Source organism: Doryrhamphus excisus, chromosome 22, assembly GCF_030265055.1.
Source record: "Doryrhamphus excisus isolate RoL2022-K1 chromosome 22, RoL_Dexc_1.0, whole genome shotgun sequence".
Taxonomy (NCBI): Eukaryota; Metazoa; Chordata; class Actinopteri; order Syngnathiformes; family Syngnathidae; genus Doryrhamphus; species Doryrhamphus excisus.
The window spans coordinates 13,385,154-13,408,953 of record NC_080487.1 but is presented as its reverse complement, the minus strand read 5'-3'; the positions used below and the strand labels follow the sequence as shown (position 1 = coordinate 13,408,953).

The window sequence follows — 23,800 nt, the reverse complement described above, 5'->3', positions numbered from 1 at the left end:
ACGCTTTTAGCATTTCACATGCGATTAAATAAGCAGCGAGTCAAGGCATGTCACACGGCACTGTGACTGACTCACGCCCGAGCGCATGGTTATTGCATCATTTATTCACACTGTATACATTATGTGTACCTTTCAACCTTCATATTTCCCAGCCGAGCCAACAGGAACATTTATGACAGCCAATCAAAGCTGCACTTTCATGTTGTGCTGACTCTTGCGCACTAGCATGTATTTACATACATTAAGGCACTGAACAGTGAGAAAAATAGCAAAAATTATTTAGCTTTTCAAGCAAAACATTCTCATTCGGGAGGTTGAACCGCCATCATGCATGACGAACTGTCGGCAAATCTAGTACCTAAATTCACCTGTACTCAGTTACTTTTAGCAACAAGTCTTCACAAGCAAGTCTCGCAAGACTTTAGCATAACGACAAAACGACTGCGTGTATTTTTCACTTTTACTTTAGCTCGTTTTTTGTAGAAAATGCACTCCAATAACTGAATTCTAAATCAGTTTTTAACATTATTAAAGCCTTCTAGACATGAAGTAACACCCCTATAGTCACTTTTGCACTCATATTACCCAATATATTAAAGCCTTCTAGACAGGAAGTAACACCCCTATAGTCACTTTTGCACTCATATTACCCAATATATTAAAGCCTTCTAGACAGGAAGTAACACCCCTATAGTCACTTTTGCACTCATATTACCCAATATATTAAAGCCTTCTAGACAGGAAGTAACACCCCTATAGTCACTTTTGCACTCATATTACCCAATATATTAAAGCCTTCTAGACAGGAAGTAACACCCCTATAGTCACTTTTGCACTCACATTATCCAATATATTAAAGCCTTCTAGACATGAAGTAACACCCCTATAGTCACTTTTGCTCTCATATTACCCAATATATTAAAGCCTTCTAGACAGGAAGTAACACCCCTATAGTCACTTTTGCACTCATATTACCCAATATATTAAAGCCTTCTAGACATGAAATAACACCCCTATAGTCACTTTTGCACTCATATTACCCAATATATTAAAGCCTTCTAGACAGGAAGTAACACCCCTATAGTCACTTTTGCTCTCATATTACCCAATATATTAAAGCCTTCTAGACAGGAAGTAACACCCCTATAGTCACTTTTGCACTCATATTACCCAATATATTAAAGCCTTCTAGACAGGAAGTAACACCCCTATAGTCACTTTTGCACTCATAGTACCCAATATATTAAAGCCTTCTAGACAGGAAGTAACACCCCTATAGTCACTTTTGCACTCATATTACCCAATATATTAAAGCCTTCTAGACAGGAAGTAACACCCCTATAGTCACTTTTGCATTCATATTACCCAATATATTAAAGCCTTCTAGACAGGAAGTAACACCCCTATAGTCACTTTTGCACTCATATTACCCAATATATTAGAGCCTTCTAGACAGGAAGTAACACCCCTATAGTCACTTTTGCACTCATATTACCCAATATATTAAAGCCTTCTAGACAGGAAGTAACACCCCTATAGTCACTTTTGCACTCATATTACCCAATATATTAAAGCCTTCTAGACAGGAAGTAACACCCCATAGTCACTTTTGCACTCATATTACCCAATATATTAAAGCCTTCTAGACAGGAAGTAACACCCCTATAGTCACTTTTGCACTCATATTACCCAATATATTAAAGCCTTCTAGACATGAAATAACACCCCTATAGTCACTTTTGCACTCATATTACCCAATATATTAAAGCCTTCTAGACAGGAAGTAACACCCCTATAGTCACTTTTGCACTCATATTACCCAATATATTAAAGCCTTCTAGACATGAAGTAACACCCCTATAGTCACTTTTGCATTCATATTACCCAATATATTAAAGCCTTCTAGACATGAAGTAGCACCCCTATAGTCACTTTTGCACTCATATTACCCAATATATTAAAGCCTTCTAGACAGGAAGTAACACCCCTATAGTCACTTTTGCACTCATATTACCCAATATATTAAAGCCTTCTAGACATGAAGTAACACCCCTATAGTCACTTTTGCACTCATATTACCCAATATATTAAAGCCTTCTAGACATGAAGTAACACCCCTATAGTCATTTTTGCACTCATATTACCCAATATATTAAAGCCTTCTAGACAGGAAGTAACACCCCTATAGTCACTTTTGCACTCACATTACCCAATATATTAAAGCCTTCTAGACAGGAAGTAACACCCCTATAGTCACTTTTGCACTCATATTACCCAATATATTAAAGCCTTCTAGACATGAAATAACACCCCTATAGTCACTTTTGCATTCATATTACCCAATATATTAAAGCCTTCTAGACATGAAGTAGCACCCCTATAGTCACTTTTGCACTCATATTACCCAATATATTAAAGCCTTCTAGACAGGAAGTAACACCCCTATAGTGTCTTCAGCAGGACGTTACGTGTAGTCTGGAGGTAACAAACAGTGCTAGAGGAAGTCACTCTTTATATTAAAGCGCCCCCTTCCCAGGACATGGGGGAGGGGGGGGGGGTCATCAGGAAGTCCCTTCAAACATAGTGGACGTCTCAGTCGGGAGGTGACCTAGCATCTGTACGACAAACCATACCAGAAGAACGGGGACCCCGGTTCTGGTCAGATATCTGTGACTTAATTGTAGCTTAAGTAGGACTTAAGGACCAGGACTGGGCTCACGGGACCAATAGTGGGTCAAGTCATACTATCGCTTTAATGGCGGGGGCATTTAGAGCTCAGCTTCTTTTTACACTTGTGTGACAGTTAATAATATAGTTTACCTAATGAGTGAACATGTTGACAATGTTGCGGTTGACTTATTTTTACACTTTAAAAACATAAAGTGTGGCTGAAAACTGTGACAGTTTGGTTGAGAGGACGCCGTGACATGAAACTTCATGACAAATTAATGCAAAAGTCACTCATGGTGACGTCATGTCAGGTAAATGATCATCCGATGTACTCACACCAGAGCAGGGTGGCTGGCAAGGCTGCCGGGATGAGGAGGACTCCGTAGGCGGCACCTGTGTGCAGCAGAGTCATCAGGATGACGTTCCTCCACACGATGAGCAGCGGAGGTTTGGGGCCTTCCTTCTCCTTGTACGTGTGGTCGAAAACATCTTCCCTGCAGGCCTCCGGAGCTCCATTACTGGATGTCCGTTCCTTTTCCTGCTTCTTCCTCTTCTGCTGCTGCTGCTGCTGTTGCTGCTGCTTCTTCTCCTCCGCCTCCGTCATCGCGGTGGTGTCTGGGGCCTTGTCGGGTGTTCTTGATGGGAAAGACAAACACCTGTAAACGTCAGGCAGGAAAAAGGCCGGCTTTTGTTTGGCTAGCGGTGCGATGGAGCCTGGATGGAGGCTATATAGACAGCGGTGATGCTAAGTGGAAGATCGCTCAGTTGCGTAACGTCCTATGTGACAAGCAGCCGCATGAAAGAGCATGAAAGGCGCTTTAAAAAAAAAAAAAACTCACCAAAACGAGGCGCCGTGGAGCGTTTTTCAACGGCTGTGAAGCTGCGCTGTAACCCACGCCGTACAGCGGTGTGTCGGCCACAAGAAAGACAGATGAGTCCCGTCCGCAGCGAGCGCATCAAAAATGAGACACCGAAGCGCTTTGCCGCTCGCTGGCCAATCCGCGCTCACGTCCCGCCCACTTTCTGCTTTCCGATTGGCTGACTCACCATCTGCTGTTCGCCACCTCTTATTCCAGATGTATTATCTTGACCTGATCCCGTGGTCCCCCCCCTCCCTCAACCCGTCCCTCGCTATCCGCCTTCTTAAAAAAAAATTCCACTCACGTTTAAAATTACATAAATAAGCACCAAGTGTGTTAAATTATAACTTAAATCAGAAACACTAGCCCACCATCACGCAGACGTTAGTAACGCCCACTCACGTCATGGACATACAAGTTTAGGTACACTTGCACGAGCCTGTCCGAGTGTAGAGATGTACTACATTGCCAATTCTTAGTTATCGATACCAAGTCAACACAATTTACTTATTAATTGTCAAGCTCATAAATAAACGTACTTTACGTAAGACAATGTAACAATGTCAGCAAAATAACAAAACACTTATTTTCTTACATACAGCTTAGAACTAAAGAGAACTAAAAAAAAAGCTATATTTTCTGCCCTCTTGTGGCTGTTAGTAGTATTGACATGAAACCACAGCAACCTGTGATGTCATGACTTCCTCATAATAACGAACTTTATTATATAAAGTGCTCCAGCCAAAATATGACCCCGAAATCTGAAAGAAAGAAAAATTAGCACGTATTATTTTTGCTAACTTACTTTTATAATCTCTTTCTTTTATATTTATTTATTTGTGTTTATTGATTTAATTTTTTGGTTCCTTAGTTCGCTCCATGAGAGGACCTTTTTGTGTACAAATAGCTACACAAGAATGTACAATAAATGTAAATAAAATGTAATAATAATAATAAAAATAGTAATAATGTAGTGCTGACCGTCATTCTTTAAAAAAAGAGACATTTGCACCCTCTAGTGGCCAAAGTAGGATAGCACACCCGTGCTCTCAGTCCGTGTGATGCTAACAGTGCTGCTGCAACCTATTTAATTACTGTCTGTCCAGCTTTTGGGTATAAAAAAAAACACTACGCGGATTGACCGTGCAGCTGCAGCACCCACATGACGTTATCTGCCGTCTTGTTGGTGGAGACCTGGTCCAGCTGAAGTCAGCATCATCAGCATCACTATAGCAGCAGCAGCAGTCCTCCTCCAACCCCGCCGCCATGGAGGTGAACCGGGATGAGGCTGATCGCTGCATTGACATCGCTAACGCAGCGCTGATCAGCGAGCAACCCGAGAAGGCGAGAAGGTTCTTGGAGAAAGCCCAGAAACTCTTCCCTACGGAGAAGGCGAGGGGTGAGTGAATGACACGTGAACGCATCACTTGCTTATTTGCAGAGATGGATGCAGGATAAAGCTAAGGCCTGTGGTAGCAGCACAGCCAGCTAGCAGGCTAACCGTAAACACATTATAGTAACATCTATGTTATTGTAATGTTCCTATAGTGCTGCTGGACCTCATCTCCAAGAACGGCTTCACCCCCAAACAAGACGTACACTTGAACGGAGACTCAGGACCAAGACATAGACAGACCCAAAGCGATGACACCAGAACACCTGAAGAGAAAACCTACACGGCGGACCAGGTGGATGCTGTCAGAAGGTATCTAGCTAAATATTTACCTGTGTACCCATTAGTAATACATGCTGAATAATATCTGAATATTCATTTAATATCATTTTGGGTGGAATTGTTTTCACTACTATGATGTGCAGGGATTGGAACACCAATATAAATGACTTCTTCATAATGAAACAAACTATTTTAATGCACAAAATAATCATCAAACTTTATTATTTGTTCATGTGATTCACACAAAGCAATGAACAACTTCATGCTTCCTGCCTTGTTCCCCTTGTTTAGACCCAGATAATGAGTATAATTCATTTACAAATTTATCGTACTCAACATGCAATTTGACTCTTTGTGTAATAATAATATTTATTCACATAATAAATTATTTTGAGTTTTTTTTTAAATAATACCATATTTATTTATTTAAGCATTATTAATTTTACAATTGTATTGAATGTTTTTATTTACTGTTGTAGTTATTTCTGTATTGTTGTCGCAAGCCAACAAATGATGTGAATGAGTGGTTAGCGCACAGGCCTCACAGCTAGGAGACCCGAGTTCGATTCCACCCTCGGCCATCTCTGTGTGGAGTTTGCAAGTTCTCCCCGTGCATGCGTGGGTTTTCTCCGGGTACTCCGGTTTCTTCCCACATTCCAAAAACATTCCAAATTGTCCATAGGTATGAATGTGAGTGTGAATGGTTGTTTGTCTATATGTGCCCTGTGATTGGCTGGCCACCAGTCCAGGGTGTACCCCCGCCTCTCGCCCGAAGACAGCTGGGATAGGCTCCAGCACCCCCGCAACCCTCATGATGAGGATAAGCGGTAGAAAATGAATGAATGAAAACTTGTTTACCTGTTTTTTTTTAACATTACTAGAGACCCCCAGACATGAAATAGCACCCCTATAGTCACTTTTACACTTGTATTACTCAGTATAGTAATAAAATAAGACAAATGACTTGTTTGAAGTGAGAGTTTTAGCTTGACGTGGGTTAATACCCTTGGTAGGTATTATTGTGTAGGTTTCCTCCCACATTCCAAAAACATGCTAGGCTAATTAGCGACTCCAAATTGTCCATAGGTATGAATGTGAGTGTGAATGGTTGTTTGTCTATATGTGCCCTGTGATTGGCTGGCCACCAGTCCAGGATGTACGCCACCTCTCACTGGGATAGGCTCCAGCACCCGAATCAGTCACAATATATAATGGTATGATAACAATGTTACATATGTTCCTTGTATTACTATTTTATCAACTAGCAGTGGTTCAATGCTGTCTGCTGTGTGCAGGATCAAGCAATGCAAAGACTTCTACGAGATACTCGGGGTCCCCAAAGATGCCGCCGAGGACGAACTGAAAAGATCTTACAGGAAACTGGCGTTAAAGTTCCATCCGGATAAGAATCACGCTCCCGGTGCCACGGAGGCATTCAAAGGTAAACCGGAATATTGTCTCTCAGGATGATGCCATTAAATGTTCTCTTCCAACAGCCATTGGGAACGCGTACGGCGTGCTGAGTAACGTCAACAAAAGACGGCAGTACGACGAATGCGGCGACGAGAGGAAACATCCTTCCAGGCACGGCCCGGGCGACATCGATGCGGACATTTCACCCGAGGACCTCTTTAACATGTTCTTTGGAGGAGGTTACACTGCAAGTGTGTCCCCATCATAGCCTATCACCTTTGGTCACCTGTTGAGTATTACCTGTGTCTACCTGTCTCTCATCCAGGTAGTCAACACACCTACACAAACGGGAGGATGAGACACCAGAGGCCGCAAAGACGAGAAAGACAGAGAGATGTACGTACATTGGCTTGGAGTGGAGCAATGTGCAATATTGCCCACTAGGGGGAGACATTGGGTCATACAGCCTAGTGTAGTTTAAAGTAGTGGATTATATTATAATCTTATAATAATAAATGGATTATATTATACATACATTTATTTACCTAAAGTTCAAATAAATTAATTTTAATTAATTTTAAAACATGTTTTCTATTTTTGGATGAATATTTTCACTTACCCTTCTTAACAAAAAAAATCCATATTTGATGGATTTGACATAATTGCTAGGCTGCTCCTAGCCACTAGGGGGCATATTTTCCACACTATCTTTATATTGTGTTTATGCTGTGCTCTATTAAACTGCATTACGTCCACATCCGCTGAAAAAGATGTATCTCCAAATATCTGCACTCAAAAAAATGTCTCCCCACAGGGTGGTCTGGCTCTCTTCGTGCAGGTGATGCCCATCCTCATCCTGGTCATCGTGTCCGCCCTCAGCCAAATAATGGTCAACAGCCCCGCCTACAGCCTCAGCTTTCGCCCGTGAGTTAAATACGACCAGTTGATGGGAAATCATTTTTTTAAACTCTTTATTCTGCTTCTTCTTAGGTCAGCTGGCTACACGCAGAAGAGGCTGACGGAGAACCTGAAGGTGCCCTACTACGTTGGCGAGCAGTTCCCCAAAGAGTTCAACGGCGGGAATCTGAAGCGCTTGGAGCAGACAGTGGAGGACGATTATATTTCCAACTTACGCAACAACTGCTGGAAGGAGAAACAGCAAAGTACGTACTGGGAAGCCATGTTGGCCACCACAGGCCATTAACACGCACTGGACACCACATTAGGTACGCCATAGTCGGAACTGGGAAACATTTTCAACCCATCAGTAAAACATGAATACAATCTAATGGATCTTATTTATTATGGATTATGCAAATCAATGACTGCTAGGCCATTCTTGTCTTCATTCATGGTGCCATTGAAGCAATCACATTTTAGCTTGCAGTTCCAAGCAACAAAGTAGAGTAGAGACGTTGCTCCTTCACATCGAGAGGAGCCAGTTGAGGAAGCTCGGGCATTTAGTCTGAATGCCGAATGTGAGGTGTTCTGGGCATGCCCAGCCTGCTGAGACTGATGCCCCAGCGACCTGGACCTGGATAAGCAGAGAAAAAGGGATGAATGATGGATGGATGGATGGATGGATGGATTGTTGGTTGGATGGATGGATGATGGTTGGTTGGATGGTTGAATGGATGATGGTTGGTTGGTTGGTTGGTTGAATGGATGATGGTTGGTTGGTTGGATGGATGATGGTTGGTTGGTTGAATGGATGATGGTTGGTTGGTTGGTTGGATGGATGATGGTTGGTTGGTTGGTTGGTTGAATGGACGATGGTTGGTTGGTTGGTTGGATGGATGATGGTTGGTTGGTTGGATGGATGATGGTTGGTTGAATGGATGATGGTTGGTTGGTTGGTTGGATGGATGATGGTTGGTTGGTTGGTTGGTTGAATGGACGATGGTTGGTTGGTTGGTTGGATGGATGATGGTTGGTTGGTTGGATGGATGATGGTTGGTTGAATGGATGATGGTTGGTTGGTTGGATGGATGATGGTTGGTTGGTTGGTTGAATGGATGATGGTTGGTTGATTGGATGGATGATGGTTGGTTGGTTGGTTGGTTGGTTGAATGGATGATGGTTGGTTGGTTGGATGGATGATGGTTGGTTGGTTGAATGGATGATGGTTGGTTGGTTGGATGGATGATGGTTGGTTGGTTGGTTGGTTGAATGGACGATGGTTGGTTGGTTGGTTGGTTGGATGGATGATGGTTGGTTGGTTGGATGGATGATGGTTGGTTGGTTGGTTGGTTGGTTGGTTGGTTGAATGGATGATGGTTGGTTGGTTGGATGGATGATGGTTGGTTGGTTGGATGGATGATGGTTGGTTGGTTGGTTGGTTGGTTGAATGGATGATGGTTGGTTGGTTGGATGGATGATGGTTGGTTGGTTGGTTGGATGGATGATGGTTGGTTGGTTGGTTGGATGGATGATGGATCGATCGTTGGATGGATGGTTGGATGATTGTTGGATGGATGTATGGATGGATGGTTGGATGATTGTTGGATGGATGGATCCTTGGATGGTTGGTTGGTTGGTTGGACGGATGGATCCTTGGATGGTTGGTTGGATGATGGATGGATGGATGGATGGATGGAGGGTTGGTTGGATGGATGGTTGGATGATTGTTGGATGGATGGATGGTTGAATGATCATTGGATGGATGGATCGTTGGTTGGGTGGATGGATCATTGGATGGATGGATGTTGGATGGTTGTTGGATGTTTTATTCCTTATAGAAATGATGATCATTGTACTGTCCAGGTGTACCTAATGAGGTGTCTTGTACGGTATTGGCCTCTACTGTACTAATACTGTACATGCCAACATTGAACATTGAACTATCTCCACGCATTCAGTGTTTATCTTCTGTCTTGGCAGAGGAAGGCATGCTTTACAGAGCTCGCTATTTCGGCGACACCGATCTCTACCAGAGGGCGCAGAGGGCGAGGACGCCGAGCTGCGCCAAGCTCTCCGAGATCACCGCTTCCTTACACGGCTGAAGCGTCCTCAAACCTGACATACCGTACGTACGTCTACCAGGAGCCACTTTCTAACAGGTCTAACAGTCCACCTCCACTGAAGTCTTACTATCCTACTACCTTGTAGAACTTAGACCAGCTTTAGTTTGAACGAGCAATGATCTAACGCTAGTTGAGGGCTAAGCCTCTTCCAGGACTACGTGGACTTAAGTTGCACCTTCTAACCCTTGGAAACTATGCAGTAATAATGTGAAAATACACACTTTGTATTACCCACGCCTTGTTGACTGCATTACAACACTTCCACATCCTTTTATTGTAGCCAGCAGGGGTGTCCGGTCCAGCATAGGACAAAGCAAGCGTGCTAAGCATTTAAGGTGCCATATTATTCTATTTTTACATAAGTGTCCAAAATGTAAACAGTCTAAAATCCCAACTGGGAAGAAGCCATTTTGTGTTTGTATCTTTAATGTTAATGAGCTGTTTGTGTCCACGAAGCACTGGGCTGCACTTTAGCCACTTTAGCTTTATCCACACTGCATTTTACCAGCAGCAACATGCTATGCTAGCCTTGTCGCTGAAGTCATCTAATTTGCAGCTCCCACGTCGTCTTCAGCTGCAACATGTTGGCTTTATTTCATGTGTAGCGAAGCCTGTTTTTTTTTTTTCTTACCTTAAAAACAAACCAGGACCACATATAAAAAGGCACTTTTGCACAATATCACGCCTAATAGTTGTTAGCATAAATGTGATTTCTTTTTCATTCACGTGCGTTTGTGGCCATAATCCATCTTGGACCCGCGGGTCCATTTAAAATAAGCTGTGTAACGCAAATGGCCCCTGTGCCACACTTTGGACACCCCTGAGTTCATGTTTCTTTGCTATATTGATACATTTTAATGCCTGGTATAATTAAAGGTACATTTGTTTGGACAAATATAATAATATTATTATTATAATATCATAATAATGATAACAAATACTTTCATTTAAGAGCTGATATCTGGCATTCTTATGTGAATAACTTTAGCATTGTAGTACAAAAACATGAAACTATTATGAGATATTTGTGTTGTCACCAAGCAAAGTTACCTTTAATTGTACCAGACATTAAAATCATCATTAAAGGGTAATCTATAATAATTTTTCCCATGATTATAGATCAGGGGTGGGCAAACTTTTTGACTCGCGGGCCGCATTGATATGACAAAATTTATGGGGGGGGCAGACTATATATTTTACACGTAACAGTCCACCTGGTATTATTGTATCTGTAAAATTGTCATGCAATCTGCTATTATTATTTATTATTTTATATTTATATTTAAATATTTTAAAAATAATAAAATATTATAATAATTACAATAAAATTAAAATAATTATTAGAATATTATTATTATGTAAAATATGCAAATATAACAATAATATTATATATAATTAATATAATAATTAGCATTAATATAATAATTATAATAATCATAATAGTTCTAATAATTATTATAATAATCTAATAATAATAATAATAATAATAATAATAATAATAATAATTATTATTATTATTATTATTATTATTATTATTATTATTATTATTATTATTATTATTATTATTATTATCATCATTATTATTATTATGTGCTTGTGTCCCTTTTTTCAGGAGCACTTTGTAAACAACAGACCATGTCAAAAAAACGAAATTGATAAAACCATCAAAAGGTTGGCTCAGGCCATGATGCCAGGTTGTATGTTGAGTTTAAATGAAATACTTTGGAAAGATTGGGCGGGCCGTATTCAAACACTTGGCGGGCCGGATGTGGCCCCCGGGCCGTAGTTTGCCCACCCCTGTTATAGATACACCCAATGTAGCGCTGACCACAACAAACTGCAACAATATCCTTATGTATCATTTTGTTAGCAACTTCCTGCTTCATTCACGTCTACCCAGATCTAACTGCATGTGTCTTTTGCAAAGTATTTCTTTCTTTCTTGTTACTTTGGGTTAGAAATCACACAAAACCAAAAATAAAAAAAAACAGGAAAATGCATTACGGAACTTGTTCCTCCAGAATGGCTGCTTTTGTTTTGTTTGGAAGCCGCTGAACAAACACGCTGTGTTTAGTGAAGCGCCCCGTCAGCACTTTTTGGAGGGCGAGCGGGGGTTAAAGCGTACGGTGCAGCGCCGCCGCATTGAGAACGTTGCCGGCTGCACGTTCACGTTACTGGCAGACGTGCGGCATGTGACGGGGGAGGAACGGCAGTGTCACGTTCTTGGAGCGTTTCCTCCTTTGTGTGTGTCCTTGGAAAAATATACGCTATTTATGAGTTATTATTATTATTATTATTTTGGTAGTTTTAGACATTTTTTTGGTCCATCGACCATTTTCTATGTCACTTTTCCTCACTAGGGTTACAAGGGTATGCTGGAGCCTATCCCAGCTGTCAGCTGTCTGGACTGGTGGCCAGCCAATCCCAGGGCACATATAGACAAACAACCATTCACACTCACATTCATACCTATGGACAATTTTTTTTTTGTACTTGTAAATGTTTTAATTTTACTATAAGATTGCAGTGATGTAAAACTACACTGCGTCATACTGAGTCATGTTTATATAGTTTTGGGCTATTTAATTTTTAACTTGTTTATATTAATAATTTTGTATTGCTGCGTGTTTCTACTGTATATAGTTTTTTGTGCTCATGTTTTGATATTTTAGTTTTATTATAGCCACTTTAATATATGCTTTCAACTTTATTTTTATAATTTTGATAATATTTTAATAATAATATAATATTTTATTTTATTTTATTTTATTTTATTTTATTTTATTTTATTTTATTTTATTTTATTTTATTTTATTTTATTTTATTTTATTTTATTTTATTTTATTTTATTATAATAATAACAAGCCGAAAACAGCTGGGATAGGCTCCAGCACCCCCGCGACCCTCGTAAGGAAAAAGCGGTAGAAAATGAATGAACTTTATTTTAATAATTTTGATAATATTTTAATAATAATATAATATAATATTTAATTTTATTTTATAATAATAATAATATTACCCCGCCTCTCGCCCGAAGACAGCTGGGATAGGCTCCAGCACCCCCGCGACCCTCATGAGGAAAAAGCGGTAGAAAATGAATTAACTTTATTTTAATAATTTTTATAATATTTTAATAATAATATAATATTTAATTTGATTTTATTTAATAATAATAATAATATTACTCCGCCTCTCGTCCGAAGACAGCTGGCATAGGCTCCAGCACCCCCGTGACGCTCATGAGGATAAGCGGTAGAAAATGAATGAATGAATTTAGGCTACACGGTGGATCAGTGGTTAGCAAGACGTGGGTTCGATTCTCCGTTAGGGCATCTCTGTGTGGAGTTAAACAATTTTAAATATAGCAATATATTAAAAAAATATTTCTAAATATTTGTTTAAACTAAACATCATCCATGACAGGGAATAATGACAACTTCATTTGTTAAAAAAATAATTTATTATTTTTTTGGCGACTATGAAAATACCAAAAAAAAAACAAAAACAGTGCAATGTGGTGAACATTTGAATATCAAATAAGAAATGAAAACTGTGAGAGAAGCATGAAGGACACGTCCACACAGGTCGGGAATGACACTAGAAGCTGTTTGCTCAGCGTACAATCAATTGATACGTTTGCCGTTTTGGAAAACCAAAAAAATGAGCATATAGCTAGCTGCCATCATCGGGTGGTGGTTTCCATAGAAACTGAGGTACACTTAAAATACGTGGAGAATGCATGGATGTGACTCTTGTACCGTCTGACATCCTTCCACCTTCCAGAAGTTTTCCACGTCCCTTCAACATTCCTCGATGAGAAGCTCCTCGGAACAATAAAGTTTCTTCTTGATGACACGGAATCCGGTGCTCAGCTTAATGGCTTGCGAGGGAGATTTGGGGCTAAAAAGTCCTTGGATTTTAGGCCACAGGCCACCGGAGTCCAACCTCAGCACCAGAGTCAGCTGAAAGGTGGGAACCAGGTAGGGGTCCACCGAGAGCTGGGCCACGCTCTCGTAGCACAGCGCCCCTTGCTCCACGCAGAGGTCGATGAGGGCCCCCCGAAGGCCGCACGGCTCGCTGGACGCCAGGTGGAGGAGCTCCTGCCCGATGTGCTCCAGGAGTTTCTCCGGGATGAGGAGCTTGGCGCACCTCAAGGCGCAGTCCGAGTCTTTGGCCTCCTTCAGGCAACGTTCAATGAGGTCTACCACTTCTTTCAGGATGGTCTCCTCCATGGGGTCGTAGAAGAGGTCTTCAATGGAGGGCGACATGTCACCGGAGACGTCTGACGCTGTTGGAGGGATGATGAATGAGTAACGTGCACCGGACAAAAAAACACAACTTTGAAGGCAGGCGGCGAGGGGTCTCCAAGCACCGGGCCACGGGCAATTACTGGTATGTTTTTTCAACTACAAGCATTTTGGAAATAATGTTCCTTTCTGTGACGTCACCTCTGAAAAACTTCCCTGACCAAAAAAAACTAATGGTAAGAAGAAAGGTTCGGAATTCGGTCATTGTGGATTAAAGTTCAAAGTTTGTCGTTTGGTAATTTTAAGACCAAAGGATTAAAGTTCATTATTTTTCCTGATTGTGGATTCAAAGTTTGTCCTTCTGTCATTTTGGATAAAAGTTTAAAAGTTTGTTGTTGGGTCATTTTGGACAAAAGTTTAAACGTTTGTTGTTGGGTCAATTTGGATTAAAGTGTAAAAGTTTGTTCTTGGGTAATTTTGGATGAAAGTTTAAACGTTTGTTGTTGGGTCGTGTTGGATTAAAGTTTTTAAAGTTTGTTGTTCCGCTATTTTGGATTAAAGTTTTTAAAGTTTGTTGTTCCGTCATTTTGGATTAAAGTTGAAAAATTTGTTGTTGGGTCATTTTCGATTAAAGTTTTAAAGTTTTTTTGTTGGGTCATTTTGGATCAAAGTTTAAATGGTTGTTGTTGTTGTTGGGTCATTTTGGATTAAAGTTTAAATGGTTGTTGTTGTTGTTGGGTCATTTTGGATTAAAGTTTAAACGTTTGTTGTTCCGTCATTTTGGATTAAAGTTTAAACGTTTGTTGTTCTGTCATTTTGGATTAAAGTTTAAACGTTTGTTGTTCTGTCACTTTGGATTAAAGTTTAAATGGTTGTTGTTGTTGTTGGGTCATTTTCGATTAAAGTTTAAAAGTTTGTTGTTGGGTCATTTTGTATTAAAGTTTAAACGTTTGTTGTTCCGTCATTTTGGATTAAAGTTTAAACGTTTGTTGTTTTGTCATTTTGGATTAAAGTTGAAAAGTCTGTTGTTGGGTCATTTTGGATAAAAGTTCAACATTTGTTTTTCTGTCATTTTGCATTATAGTTTAAACATATGTTGTTCTGTCATTTTGGATTAAAGTTTAAACGTTTGTTGTTCTGTCATTTTGGATTAAAGTTTAAACGTTTGTTGTTCTGTCATTTTGGATTAAAGTTTAAAAGTTTGTTGTTCTGTCATTTTGGATTAAAGTTTAAAAGTTTGTTGTTCTGTCATTTTGGTATAATGTTCATCGTTTGTGTATGTTCGGTAAGTTTGTCATTCAAATTTTGCCTTTTTGTCATTTTTCAAGTTTGAAGTCAAGTTCAATGTTTGATCTTCGGTCATAATTTATTTAAAGTTCAATGTTTGTTCTCCAGTCATGCTGGATGGAAGTTTAATGTTTGTCTTTGGGTCAATTGGAATTTAAAAATGACGTTTGTCGTTATGTCATTTTGGATGAATGTTACCAAAGGAACTATCCGGAATGTTCCACGGTAGCATTAAAGATAGACGTCGGTTTAGGGCTTTTACAGAAGCAAGCTGGTCCGTGGACCAGGTCTGCTTCAAAGGATGCTTTGTTCACCTGAGTCGGAGAGGTCGCTCCTGCTGCTATTGTTGGACTTGGCCTCCATACTGCTGCTGCTGAAGTCAGCCAGTCTTTGCACCATTTTGCCCCACGACAACCTCCTTGGACTGCCCTCTACTGGACACGGAGATGGCTTGTCCAGGGTCTTTAAGTTGGCCAAATGCATCAGCTGAGGGATCAGGACAAGTTGTTCAGATGTTATTGAAGAACAAAGAACATGCTTGTTTGGTGGCCTTTTTTTTTTTTTACTTTTATTTGTTGCATGCATATAAACAAGGAATGAAAGCGCTTACCTTTAAATAGAAATCAGATTAATTTATTGTCTGCAAAACAATTCCTTCCTTCTTTCCTTCCTTCCTTCCTTCCTCCTTCTCTCTTGCTGCCTCTTCCAGCTGTCGAGCTCTGCGGCTTCTGGCTTGCGCCGCAACAATGTTTATATAGAGGCTCGGAAGCCACGCCCTTGTTTTTAGCTGCCAGCCAATGAAAAAGAGAAGGCACGCCGTCAGGGTCCTATCTTGCCTGGCAACATGGCAGCAGCTTCCGGGAGAGGAGGCGGAGAAAAGAAGCGGAAAAAAAATGACATAAGGGGGGCTAGTGGCGATAAACAGCAGACCCCTCTTTTGTGGAAAGGTACTGGGACTTTCCTGGTGTTGTCGGGGAACTATTAAAAGTCTTTAGTTGAACGTTCGACGCCGATAAACTTAGTGTGGTTGCTAGCATACGATAGCGTACGTATAAAAAGACCAGACTGTTAGCATTACGTCATCTGTTTTGCTCCAAACCATTACATCAGATTTTTTTTTTCTCTGCAAATGCTGCAGCAGAAAACAACACAATGCACTGCCCCCCCCCTCATCTAAATACACACAAATATGCATGCTAATTCACATAGCAGTTGTTACATATAGAAAAACAATGACATTGCAAAAAAAAAAATCAACATAAGGATGACATTATTAGATGTTTTTGTTGATGTGTTTACGATGCAGGGTGTTACATTACAAGAGGAAGTAGTGTGTTGTTTTGCAGGAAGTTTGAGGGGTCGCCAGTACTTGGGTCCACGTGACTGGGCGTGGCTTCACTTGTACTGCACTCATTTTTTTATGGTTATGGAACAAGATAAACACATTGCTAAGCACACTGTGTTCTGAGACATCTGCAGCAGGATGTCTTAAGACATCTTAACCCCCCCCCCCCCCCCCCTTTCAGAAAATATTGATGTGTCCCAAGGACGCTTGCAGTGAGTCTCTAACGGTGCTGTGAAAGATTTTTTGCAGAATTGTTGTAATTTAGCCAAAATGGAGGGTTGAAATTCCTGCCACTGCATCTCAATAGGATTCAGGACTTTATTTAGTTTTTCTTCAGCCATTCAGAGGCGGACTTGCTGGCGTGTTGGTTGGTTTCAGCTTGTCGTCACGTACAGATTGTCATTGCGTAGCATTTCTTGTTAGAAAGCAGACTTCCTGGTTCTATTTATCACAGCAAAACAGCAAAACAACCTCAGACCATCACACTACCACCACCGTATTTTACTATTGGTGTTTTTTTTTTCTTAAATGCAGAATTATCTTTACCTTTTTTATGCTACACTTCATCCTAGATCAGGGGTGGGCAAACTTTTTGACTCGCGGGCCGCATTGATATGACAAAATTTACGGGGGGGGGGGGGCAGACTATATATTTTACACGTAACAGTCCACCTGGTATTATTGTATCTGTAAAATTGTCATGCAATCTGCTATTATTATTTATTATTTTATATTTATATTTAAATATTTTAAAAATAATAAAATATTATAATAATTACAATAAAATAAAAATAATAATTATTATATTATTATTATGTAAAATATGCAAATATAACAATAATATATATAATTAATATAATAATTAGCATTAATATAATAATTATAATAATCATAATAGTTTTAATAATAATTATAATAATCTAATAATTATTATTATTATTATGTGCTTGTGTCTCTTTTTTCAGGAGCACTTTGTAAACAACAGACCATGTCAAAAAACGAAATTGATAAAACCATCAAAAGGTTGGCTCAGGCCATGATGCCAGGTTGTATGTTGAGTTTAAATTAAATACTTTGGAAAGATTGGGCGGGCCGTATTCAAACACTTGGCGGGCCGCATGTGGCCCCCGGGCCGTAGTTTGCCCACCCCTGTCCTAGACTCTGCTTTATGGATCATGTCTAAATCTATATTAAAAAAAAACAACACTGTATATGCTATGAACTTGTTTTCAACTCTACATCCTGTCCTAGTTTCTGTGGTGTTAATTCCTAGAAAGTGTTTTTCTGGATGTCCAGTTTGGAACAAACTTTTCAACTCCCCACTCCCCCTCACGCCTCCCCACGCAGAGGCGTGTCTTTGCCAAGTTCAGTGGGCCGTCCTTCCAAATCCGCTCCCGTGACAGGACATTCTGTACGCTCCGCACCCTCCTCCCCACCGTCTGTTGGAAGAAAAATGAAGCCTCACATTGGCAAAACATGAGGGGGAGGGGGGACGCTGTTTGTTCATTGATGACGTCTATGATGTCCTATGACGTCTTATATAGTTGAAGACCAGCTGACACCAGCAATGTCCCAGTAAGATTTTATTATTTACATGTTGTTGTCATGTTAAAGCAAGTGGCAGTGAGAACAATGCGTCGCTGTTTGTGTCAGTAACATATTTCAACTCATATTTGCATAAAAAAGACATATATTAACGGAATAAAACATTCTTTTTTTTATCCCAAGTTATTTAGGATGGCGTGAATCCAAGGAGCTGTTCGATGGGTTTGTACCGCCACTCGTCCGCTTCCAGCTCCTCCACCAAGCTCGCTAGCTTCTCCATCCGGGACACCTGTTGGTCTGCCGAGAACCAGAAGGTAAATGTCATGAAATTCAATACATTTCATGGTTTTTTTTTGGTGTTATTTACCATGTTTGACCTGCTTGAGTGCCGACGCCACTTGGTAGCTGAATACAGACTCGCATAGAAACCTGTCAGAGCCATCTAAAAAATAATAATTTTTAAAAAGTTGCGCAAATGAAGAAAAAGTTCAGTGATGGCAAAATCAAGCTTAGTGGGATACATTTATTTGTGTATAAACTGATACAGTCATCCCTCGTTTATCGCGGTTAATACAAATCTGGCCATGATAAGTGAATTTCTACAAAGTATGATTCAATATTAATACATTGAATTTGTAGTTAAGACATAGAAAACCTGTCAACAATCTTATAAATATGTTTTATACATTATTAGAGCCCCCAAGAGATGAAATAGTACCCCTACAGTCACCTTTATATTTGTGTTACCCAGTGTATTACAATCAGGGAAAATAAAACATAACTAACATAACAGACTCAGCTGTATTCAACCACAAACAGATTATTCATTCATTGATTTTTTGAAAAACCGCGATGTAGCGAGGGATAACTGTACTATGTTTTATTGTATTATGCGTGCATACAGTATTTAGACACGTACCTTCCATCATTTCACCGGCCCCTTTAGGGTAAGTATACAGCACCTTCCTGGGGGGAATGAGTTCCGAGGCGCTGAACCCGGAGCCGGTCACCGAGCTCCCGCTTACGCCTCCAGCCGAGGAGGACGAAGAAGACGCCGCCATGACCTTAAAAGATTGTGCCTGTCACTTTAATATCTATCATTGAAGCTCCGCAAGTAATGCAAAGGCGTTGTCATGATAACCACGTTAGCTTGAGCTACCTCCTTTGATAGCCATTCTGAAATAATGCTAGCAAATCAGTCTGTTAATAACACGAAAGGTAATACAGTTGCCATGTTAGCTGGCAATATATCTTACCGTCAAAAAAAAGCTTAAAACGTTGATTTGATCCGCCTGCTTTGTGATGTTTGTTTGGATTCCTTTGCAACAGTTTACGACAGTGACTGGAAGTTTTACGGCTGAAGTGTTTTAAGTGCGTTTTTTCTCTTTAAGCAGCCCGTGATTGGTCAAAACACGCGCTTCTTCCGCTTTACAACCCAAAAGTGCGACCATGTATAGATCAAACAGTGATGTGGATGGCGGGAAGGCTTTTCAAAATGGCGTCTCCATCTTTGTTTGTAGATCTACTAAAACGTCCTAGCAACTGATTCTATACTTCGCAAGCTAAGCTAACATATGTAGTTAGTGACACATTTCCAACATGGATGTTTTACGACCTCCCCTGGTTAATATACATGGCAGATTATACCGAAAGAACATCACTAAAGAAGAACACTATGAAGAAGAAGAGGATTTCTCCTATTCTGGACCACCAGGTAAATCGATCTATCCGTGCGTCTTCGGACCAGGCGAGTCAGTGTTGTTGGGTTTGTCATTCCTGAACTGAAATAAAGTGAGAATAAATGTAAACATTTGTGCTTTTTGTGTGTTTAGAAAGCGAGGAGTTTGACACAGAGGAATCATGTGACACACATGTAATTGAACAGACGGATAGAGGTTTCCAAAGTGCCATTGACGTGCCAAGTGTTCTATACAAGTGAGTCATGTAAAAAGTACATGTTGTGATATTGTTCTACATAACCATTTCCGTTTGTTTCTAACAGATACATCATCGGGAAAAAAGGAGAAACACGTAAACGCCTGGAGTCTGACACCAAAACAACCATTACCATCCCAAAACAAGGAGTGGAAGGACAGATTGGTGAGGATGAAAAACCAAAGCTATAAATCCAAGTGTGTTTTAAAGATGTTGCGTTCAGGGGACTCTCCTTTCGACAGTCATTACAGGGTCACACAAAGTTGCGGTCTCATCTGCCATCACGAGAATTGAAATCCTAGTCGACAATTTCCGCAAGAAGCAACCGTTTACGCATTTCTTGTCGTTCCCAATCAACGATCCCAAAATCCAAGACGGTTTCCTGAGATTTAAAGATGACGTCCTGGAGAAGTGTTCGCAGGTACTAGGATAAAGTGTATATCATTCTGGAAATACAGTGCCTGAAAATACAGTGCTTGAATGTGCAGGATCACAGAGTGGATGAGAGCATCTTTCAGAACCCTGCAAAGCTTCACCTGACCATCGGTACTCTCACGCTCTTGGGTGACACGGAAGTGAGGAACGCGTGCACGCACCTCCAGGAGTGTGAAAACATTATCAGGTACTGCTATGAAACACTCTGAGAGACGAATCTGAAGTCAACATGAACTTCTTCCACCAGAGACATCACAGAAGGTAAGCCTATGCCTTTAGAGGTCAGGGGGCTGGAATATATGAACGACGATCCGGCCATGGTGGACGTCCTGTACGCTAAAGTCAACATCAAAGACGGCTCTGATAAGTAATGCGTCTAATTAAAATTCCTGTCGAGTTTTATGAACGTTGATGAAGTTCAGTAGGTGTAACTACTCCACAGTTTGCAGGTTGTCGCGGATCGCCTGGTGGAGTATTTTGTCTCCGTGGGGCTGATGGTGAGACAGTGGGACCGAGTCAAGCTGCACGCCACCGTGATGAACACGTTGTTCAGAAAGGACTCCACGGGTAAAGTCCGCATAAACAAAATAGAACTATTCCAACCAGCTAAATTGACTCAAACCAGCCAACTCATAAAACAGAAACATAAAAATAATAAGCAAATAAATCCATCCAACCAAATATGGTTGTAAAAGATCCCACTTTATATTACTTTACATACATTTGACATACAAAAGTAAGTCTCTGAGGTCTCCCAATGGTGTGCTGGAACCTCAGCACTTTCAGGGCTATTTAGAGGTGATTAATCTAAAGCTTGTTGTTAATCGAGTAATTGGTTCAGCCCAAAACCAGGGGGTGTCCTCAATTTTTTTAAAACCAACTTATGTAGAAATACGTAGACATTTTTTATATTTAAAGTAAAAAAAAAACAGCTTTTCAAGTTAATGTTTTAACTTTCTTCTTATGCATATTTTGTCTTAATTAAGAAATATTATTGTCTTAATTCTAATCATATTTTGACTTTATTATTGTAATATTTAAACTTTTACCAAATGTGTTTTTTTTTTCAAATATTGCAACTGTATTTTAAATAATTTATTATATTTATTATTTATTTTCCCCCTTAATATTATTACTATATGATCCATTTATTTTCTTTATTTTTGTAGAATTACTGCTCTTTTTCCCATTTTGCTGTTGTTGTTTTTTTTTAATGGCCCCCAGGCTGCACTTTGGACACCCCTGCCCTAGATTGACAAAATGTCCATGTTTTCCAAAGCTATTGTTTTGCCTAAAAAACAAAGATAATAGGCCCGCTTTCACGAATGACTAAGGATATTTAAAATAGCATATTTAAATTTTTTTTATTTAAAAAAAAATGGTTAATTGAAGACCAAAATGGTTGTTGATTAATTGTATAAAACAGAGGAAAGTGACAGGAGGATGTTACAACATTAGCAACACTAGCTTAGCTATAGGAGGTGCGCTCTGGTGCTAACATTACGGTTACATTTTAGGCTTGGTTAGCCTATTTGCTGACGAAAAAAACAAAACGATCAAACTTGCAGCTCCCACGTCTGTAACTGACTGACGGATAGTTGGCAGAGCTTTATTTAAAGACGTGTTGTGAAGCCTGCTTTTTTCACAAACCAGTAAAATGCAACAAATTGGAGAGCATAGAAGCATACGTATATTAAAGAGTCAAACTGCATGCTGGTGTTGACAGGTCACACAGGTAAAACAAACCAAAAACAAACTAAAAACCATTTGCATTAGGCCACAAACATATTGCGCAATTGCTGCTAAGCATGTTTTTTTCCCAACGTCTCCGTGCTGCTGAATCCTCAACAACAAAATTCCTGAAGAGACACTTGTGGCAGCCGCGGCTATGTTTACCAGTACCGACAAAGACCTCATTCATTTTGGCCTAGGATCAAGCCCTCCCTTCCTCGCCGCCTCCCTCATTCCATCTCTCCCAAGCACGTCCTGGGCTGAGCAGCTACACCGCATGTTTACCAGCATGTGGATCCAAATCAAATATGGCCTCTATTTCACACACTGAAATAACCCTCACCTTGATTCCATGCCTGCTTATCCTGTTTTTCCCAGGGGAAGAAGAGGTCAGTGGACTGGGAAGACAAACCACGTACGAACGAGAGGCTTTTGACGGCAGAAACATTTTAAAGGTTAGAGCAAAAGAACCAATATACTGTAATATATTCATTTAGTAAGACATGTTTTTTTTTATGTGCAGATATTCGCAGCCTATCATTTCGGCGATGTGGAACTGAACACGGTGTCTCTGTCGCAAAGATACTCAACGGACTGCACGGGCTACTACGCCTCTGCAGGAAGCATCAAGTTCTCCTGAGGTATCACGGCCCCCAGACTGTGTGTTCCAAGAGTGGAGTTTAGAGAATTCGGACAATATGGGCAGTCACACCGCGGATGTGTGCACTTAGTGTTTTATCCAGTAGGGGGCAGCAATGTTCTTGTTTTTGGTTCTGTTTGTAAATCAACAAATTGTATGGAGGCTGTTAGAATTGGAACACCATTCATTCATTAATTTTCTACCGCTTATCCTCACAAGGTTGGGGGGTGCTGGAGCCTATCCCAGCTGTCTTGGGGCGAGAGGCGGGGTACACCCTGGACTGGTGGCCAGCCAATCACAGCGCACATATAGACAAACAACCATTCATACCTATGGACAATTTGGAGTCGCCAATGAAGCTAATACAGAGATGGCCGAGGGTGGAATTGAACCCGGGTCTCCTCACTGCGAGGCCTGCGTGCTAACCACTCGTCCACCGTGCAGCCCATTTTCCAGACGAATGCACAAAATAATCATCAAACTTACATATTTGTTTATACAATGAACACATTCACACTCTGTCACCTTTCTGCTCGTGTTAGGTGCAAATTGTTGCTAATTTTTATTTACATACCCCCTATTGCAATTAGTGTAGCCCACTTTGAATATAGGTAGTGAAAAGTAGTGAAATTAATAATAAAAAATGAGTATATTCTATTATAATTTTATAATAATAGCTTTTATACAATATATTACTGCAAAAACAGAACCTTTTTTTTAATTATTAGACATCACCTTTTTGTTTTGTGCTTTAACTTCATCAACCAGGGCTCAATTTGCATATTCAATTCCATGCCACCTTTCCAAATGTCCCATTTTAATACAGAGCCTATTTCAAATTATTCGATCAGTGTCACACTCGGGCATTCAGACCCTCGCTCTCCAATGGCCAAAGCGTTATTATGAAAAACTAATATCTGCTTCTTGCACAATGTGACCTTTTTAAAGATGTGTGATTTGTCCAAAAAAGTAAAAGCACCGGTTGTTAGCGAAA

The 23,800-nt window shown here is 40.2% G+C and overlaps 5 protein-coding genes across 8 annotated transcripts in view; 2 read left to right on the top strand and 3 right to left on the bottom strand.

The window, feature by feature from the left end:
- Positions 1-3,677, bottom strand: part of scd (stearoyl-CoA desaturase (delta-9-desaturase)) — a 9,259-nt gene extending 5,582 nt beyond the window's left edge. The window contains exons 1-2 of one of the 2 annotated variants that reach the window (XM_058061047.1): positions 3,510-3,677; positions 3,007-3,305 (exon numbers count right to left, since the gene is read on the bottom strand). In XM_058061047.1, the coding sequence (XP_057917030.1) occupies positions 3,007-3,274 (268 nt within the window). In that variant the 5' untranslated portion in view covers positions 3,275-3,305; positions 3,510-3,677. Of the gene's footprint in view, positions 1-3,006; positions 3,440-3,509 lie in introns of those variants that run through there. The other variant, XM_058061048.1, reaches the window with a different exon arrangement.
- dnajb12b (DnaJ heat shock protein family (Hsp40) member B12b) lies at positions 1,826-20,005 on the top strand. Of its 2 annotated transcripts, none has more exons than XM_058061045.1 (10): positions 1,826-4,929; positions 5,079-5,235; positions 6,501-6,646; positions 6,702-6,869; positions 6,944-7,014; positions 7,433-7,542; positions 7,609-7,781; positions 9,499-9,643; positions 18,249-18,379; positions 19,898-20,005. In XM_058061045.1, exons 1-8 carry the CDS (start codon positions 4,797-4,799, stop codon positions 9,618-9,620), a joined length of 1,080 nt encoding a protein of 359 aa, XP_057917028.1. In that variant the 5' UTR covers positions 1,826-4,796; the 3' UTR covers positions 9,621-9,643; positions 18,249-18,379; positions 19,898-20,005. The 2 variants fall into 2 exon arrangements, with proteins under 2 accessions (XP_057917028.1, XP_057917029.1); XM_058061046.1 differs by lacking the exon at positions 19,898-20,005 and adding an exon at positions 19,706-19,779.
- Positions 13,083-15,946, bottom strand: ddit4 (DNA-damage-inducible transcript 4). The gene is made up of 3 exons (XM_058061055.1): positions 15,786-15,946; positions 15,490-15,661; positions 13,083-13,929 (listed from the first exon to the last, which is right to left on the bottom strand). Exons 2-3 carry the CDS (start codon positions 15,656-15,658, stop codon positions 13,442-13,444), a joined length of 657 nt encoding a protein of 218 aa, XP_057917038.1. The 5' UTR covers positions 15,659-15,661; positions 15,786-15,946; the 3' UTR covers positions 13,083-13,441.
- Positions 18,078-23,800, top strand: ascc1 (activating signal cointegrator 1 complex subunit 1). 2 transcript variants are annotated; one of them, XM_058061044.1, is made up of 11 exons: positions 18,078-18,168; positions 18,249-18,379; positions 19,012-19,779; positions 19,898-20,000; positions 20,068-20,165; positions 20,243-20,421; positions 20,489-20,622; positions 20,683-20,802; positions 20,878-21,002; positions 22,545-22,621; positions 22,690-23,800. In XM_058061044.1, the coding sequence occupies exons 3-11, from the start codon at positions 19,665-19,667 to the stop codon at positions 22,804-22,806; spliced, it is 1,068 nt and encodes a 355-aa protein (XP_057917027.1). In that variant the 5' UTR covers positions 18,078-18,168; positions 18,249-18,379; positions 19,012-19,664; the 3' UTR covers positions 22,807-23,800. The 2 variants fall into 2 exon arrangements, with proteins under 2 accessions (XP_057917027.1, XP_057917026.1); XM_058061043.1 differs by having other exon boundaries at positions 19,012-19,812.
- Positions 18,091-19,482, bottom strand: anapc16 (anaphase promoting complex subunit 16). Its single transcript, XM_058061063.1, has 4 exons — positions 19,322-19,482; positions 18,985-19,129; positions 18,433-18,507; positions 18,091-18,362 (listed from the first exon to the last, which is right to left on the bottom strand). The coding sequence occupies exons 2-4, from the start codon at positions 19,124-19,126 to the stop codon at positions 18,253-18,255; spliced, it is 327 nt and encodes a 108-aa protein (XP_057917046.1). The 5' UTR covers positions 19,127-19,129; positions 19,322-19,482; the 3' UTR covers positions 18,091-18,252.

Excerpts from the sequence above, each read along its gene's own strand:
- dnajb12b (XM_058061045.1), top strand. The coding sequence starts at position 4,797 with ATGGAGGTGAACCGGGATGAGGCTGATCGCTGCATTGACATCGCTAAC. Across the intron at positions 4,930-5,078 it reads CCCTACGGAGAAGGCGAGGG|TGCTGCTGGACCTCATCTCC; the intron begins GTGAGTGAATGA and ends ATGTTCCTATAG. Across the intron at positions 5,236-6,500 it reads CAGGTGGATGCTGTCAGAAG|GATCAAGCAATGCAAAGACT; the intron begins GTATCTAGCTAA and ends TGCTGTGTGCAG.
- ddit4 (XM_058061055.1), bottom strand. The coding sequence starts at position 15,658 with ATGCATTTGGCCAACTTAAAGACCCTGGACAAGCCATCTCCGTGTCCA. Across the intron at positions 13,930-15,489 it reads GAGCGACCTCTCCGACTCAG|CGTCAGACGTCTCCGGTGAC; the intron begins GTGAACAAAGCA and ends TCCCTCCAACAG.
- anapc16 (XM_058061063.1), bottom strand. The coding sequence starts at position 19,126 with ATGGCGGCGTCTTCTTCGTCCTCCTCGGCTGGAGGCGTAAGCGGGAGC. Across the intron at positions 18,508-18,984 it reads GGCCGGTGAAATGATGGAAG|ATGGCTCTGACAGGTTTCTA; the intron begins GTACGTGTCTAA and ends ATTATTTTTTAG. Across the intron at positions 18,363-18,432 it reads ACTCAAGCAGGTCAAACATG|ACCAACAGGTGTCCCGGATG; the intron begins GTAAATAACACC and ends GGTTCTCGGCAG.
- ascc1 (XM_058061043.1), top strand. The coding sequence starts at position 19,665 with ATGGATGTTTTACGACCTCCCCTGGTTAATATACATGGCAGATTATAC. Across the intron at positions 20,166-20,242 it reads AGGAGTGGAAGGACAGATTG|TCATTACAGGGTCACACAAA; the intron begins GTGAGGATGAAA and ends TCCTTTCGACAG. Across the intron at positions 20,623-20,682 it reads GAGTGTGAAAACATTATCAG|AGACATCACAGAAGGTAAGC; the intron begins GTACTGCTATGA and ends TTCTTCCACCAG.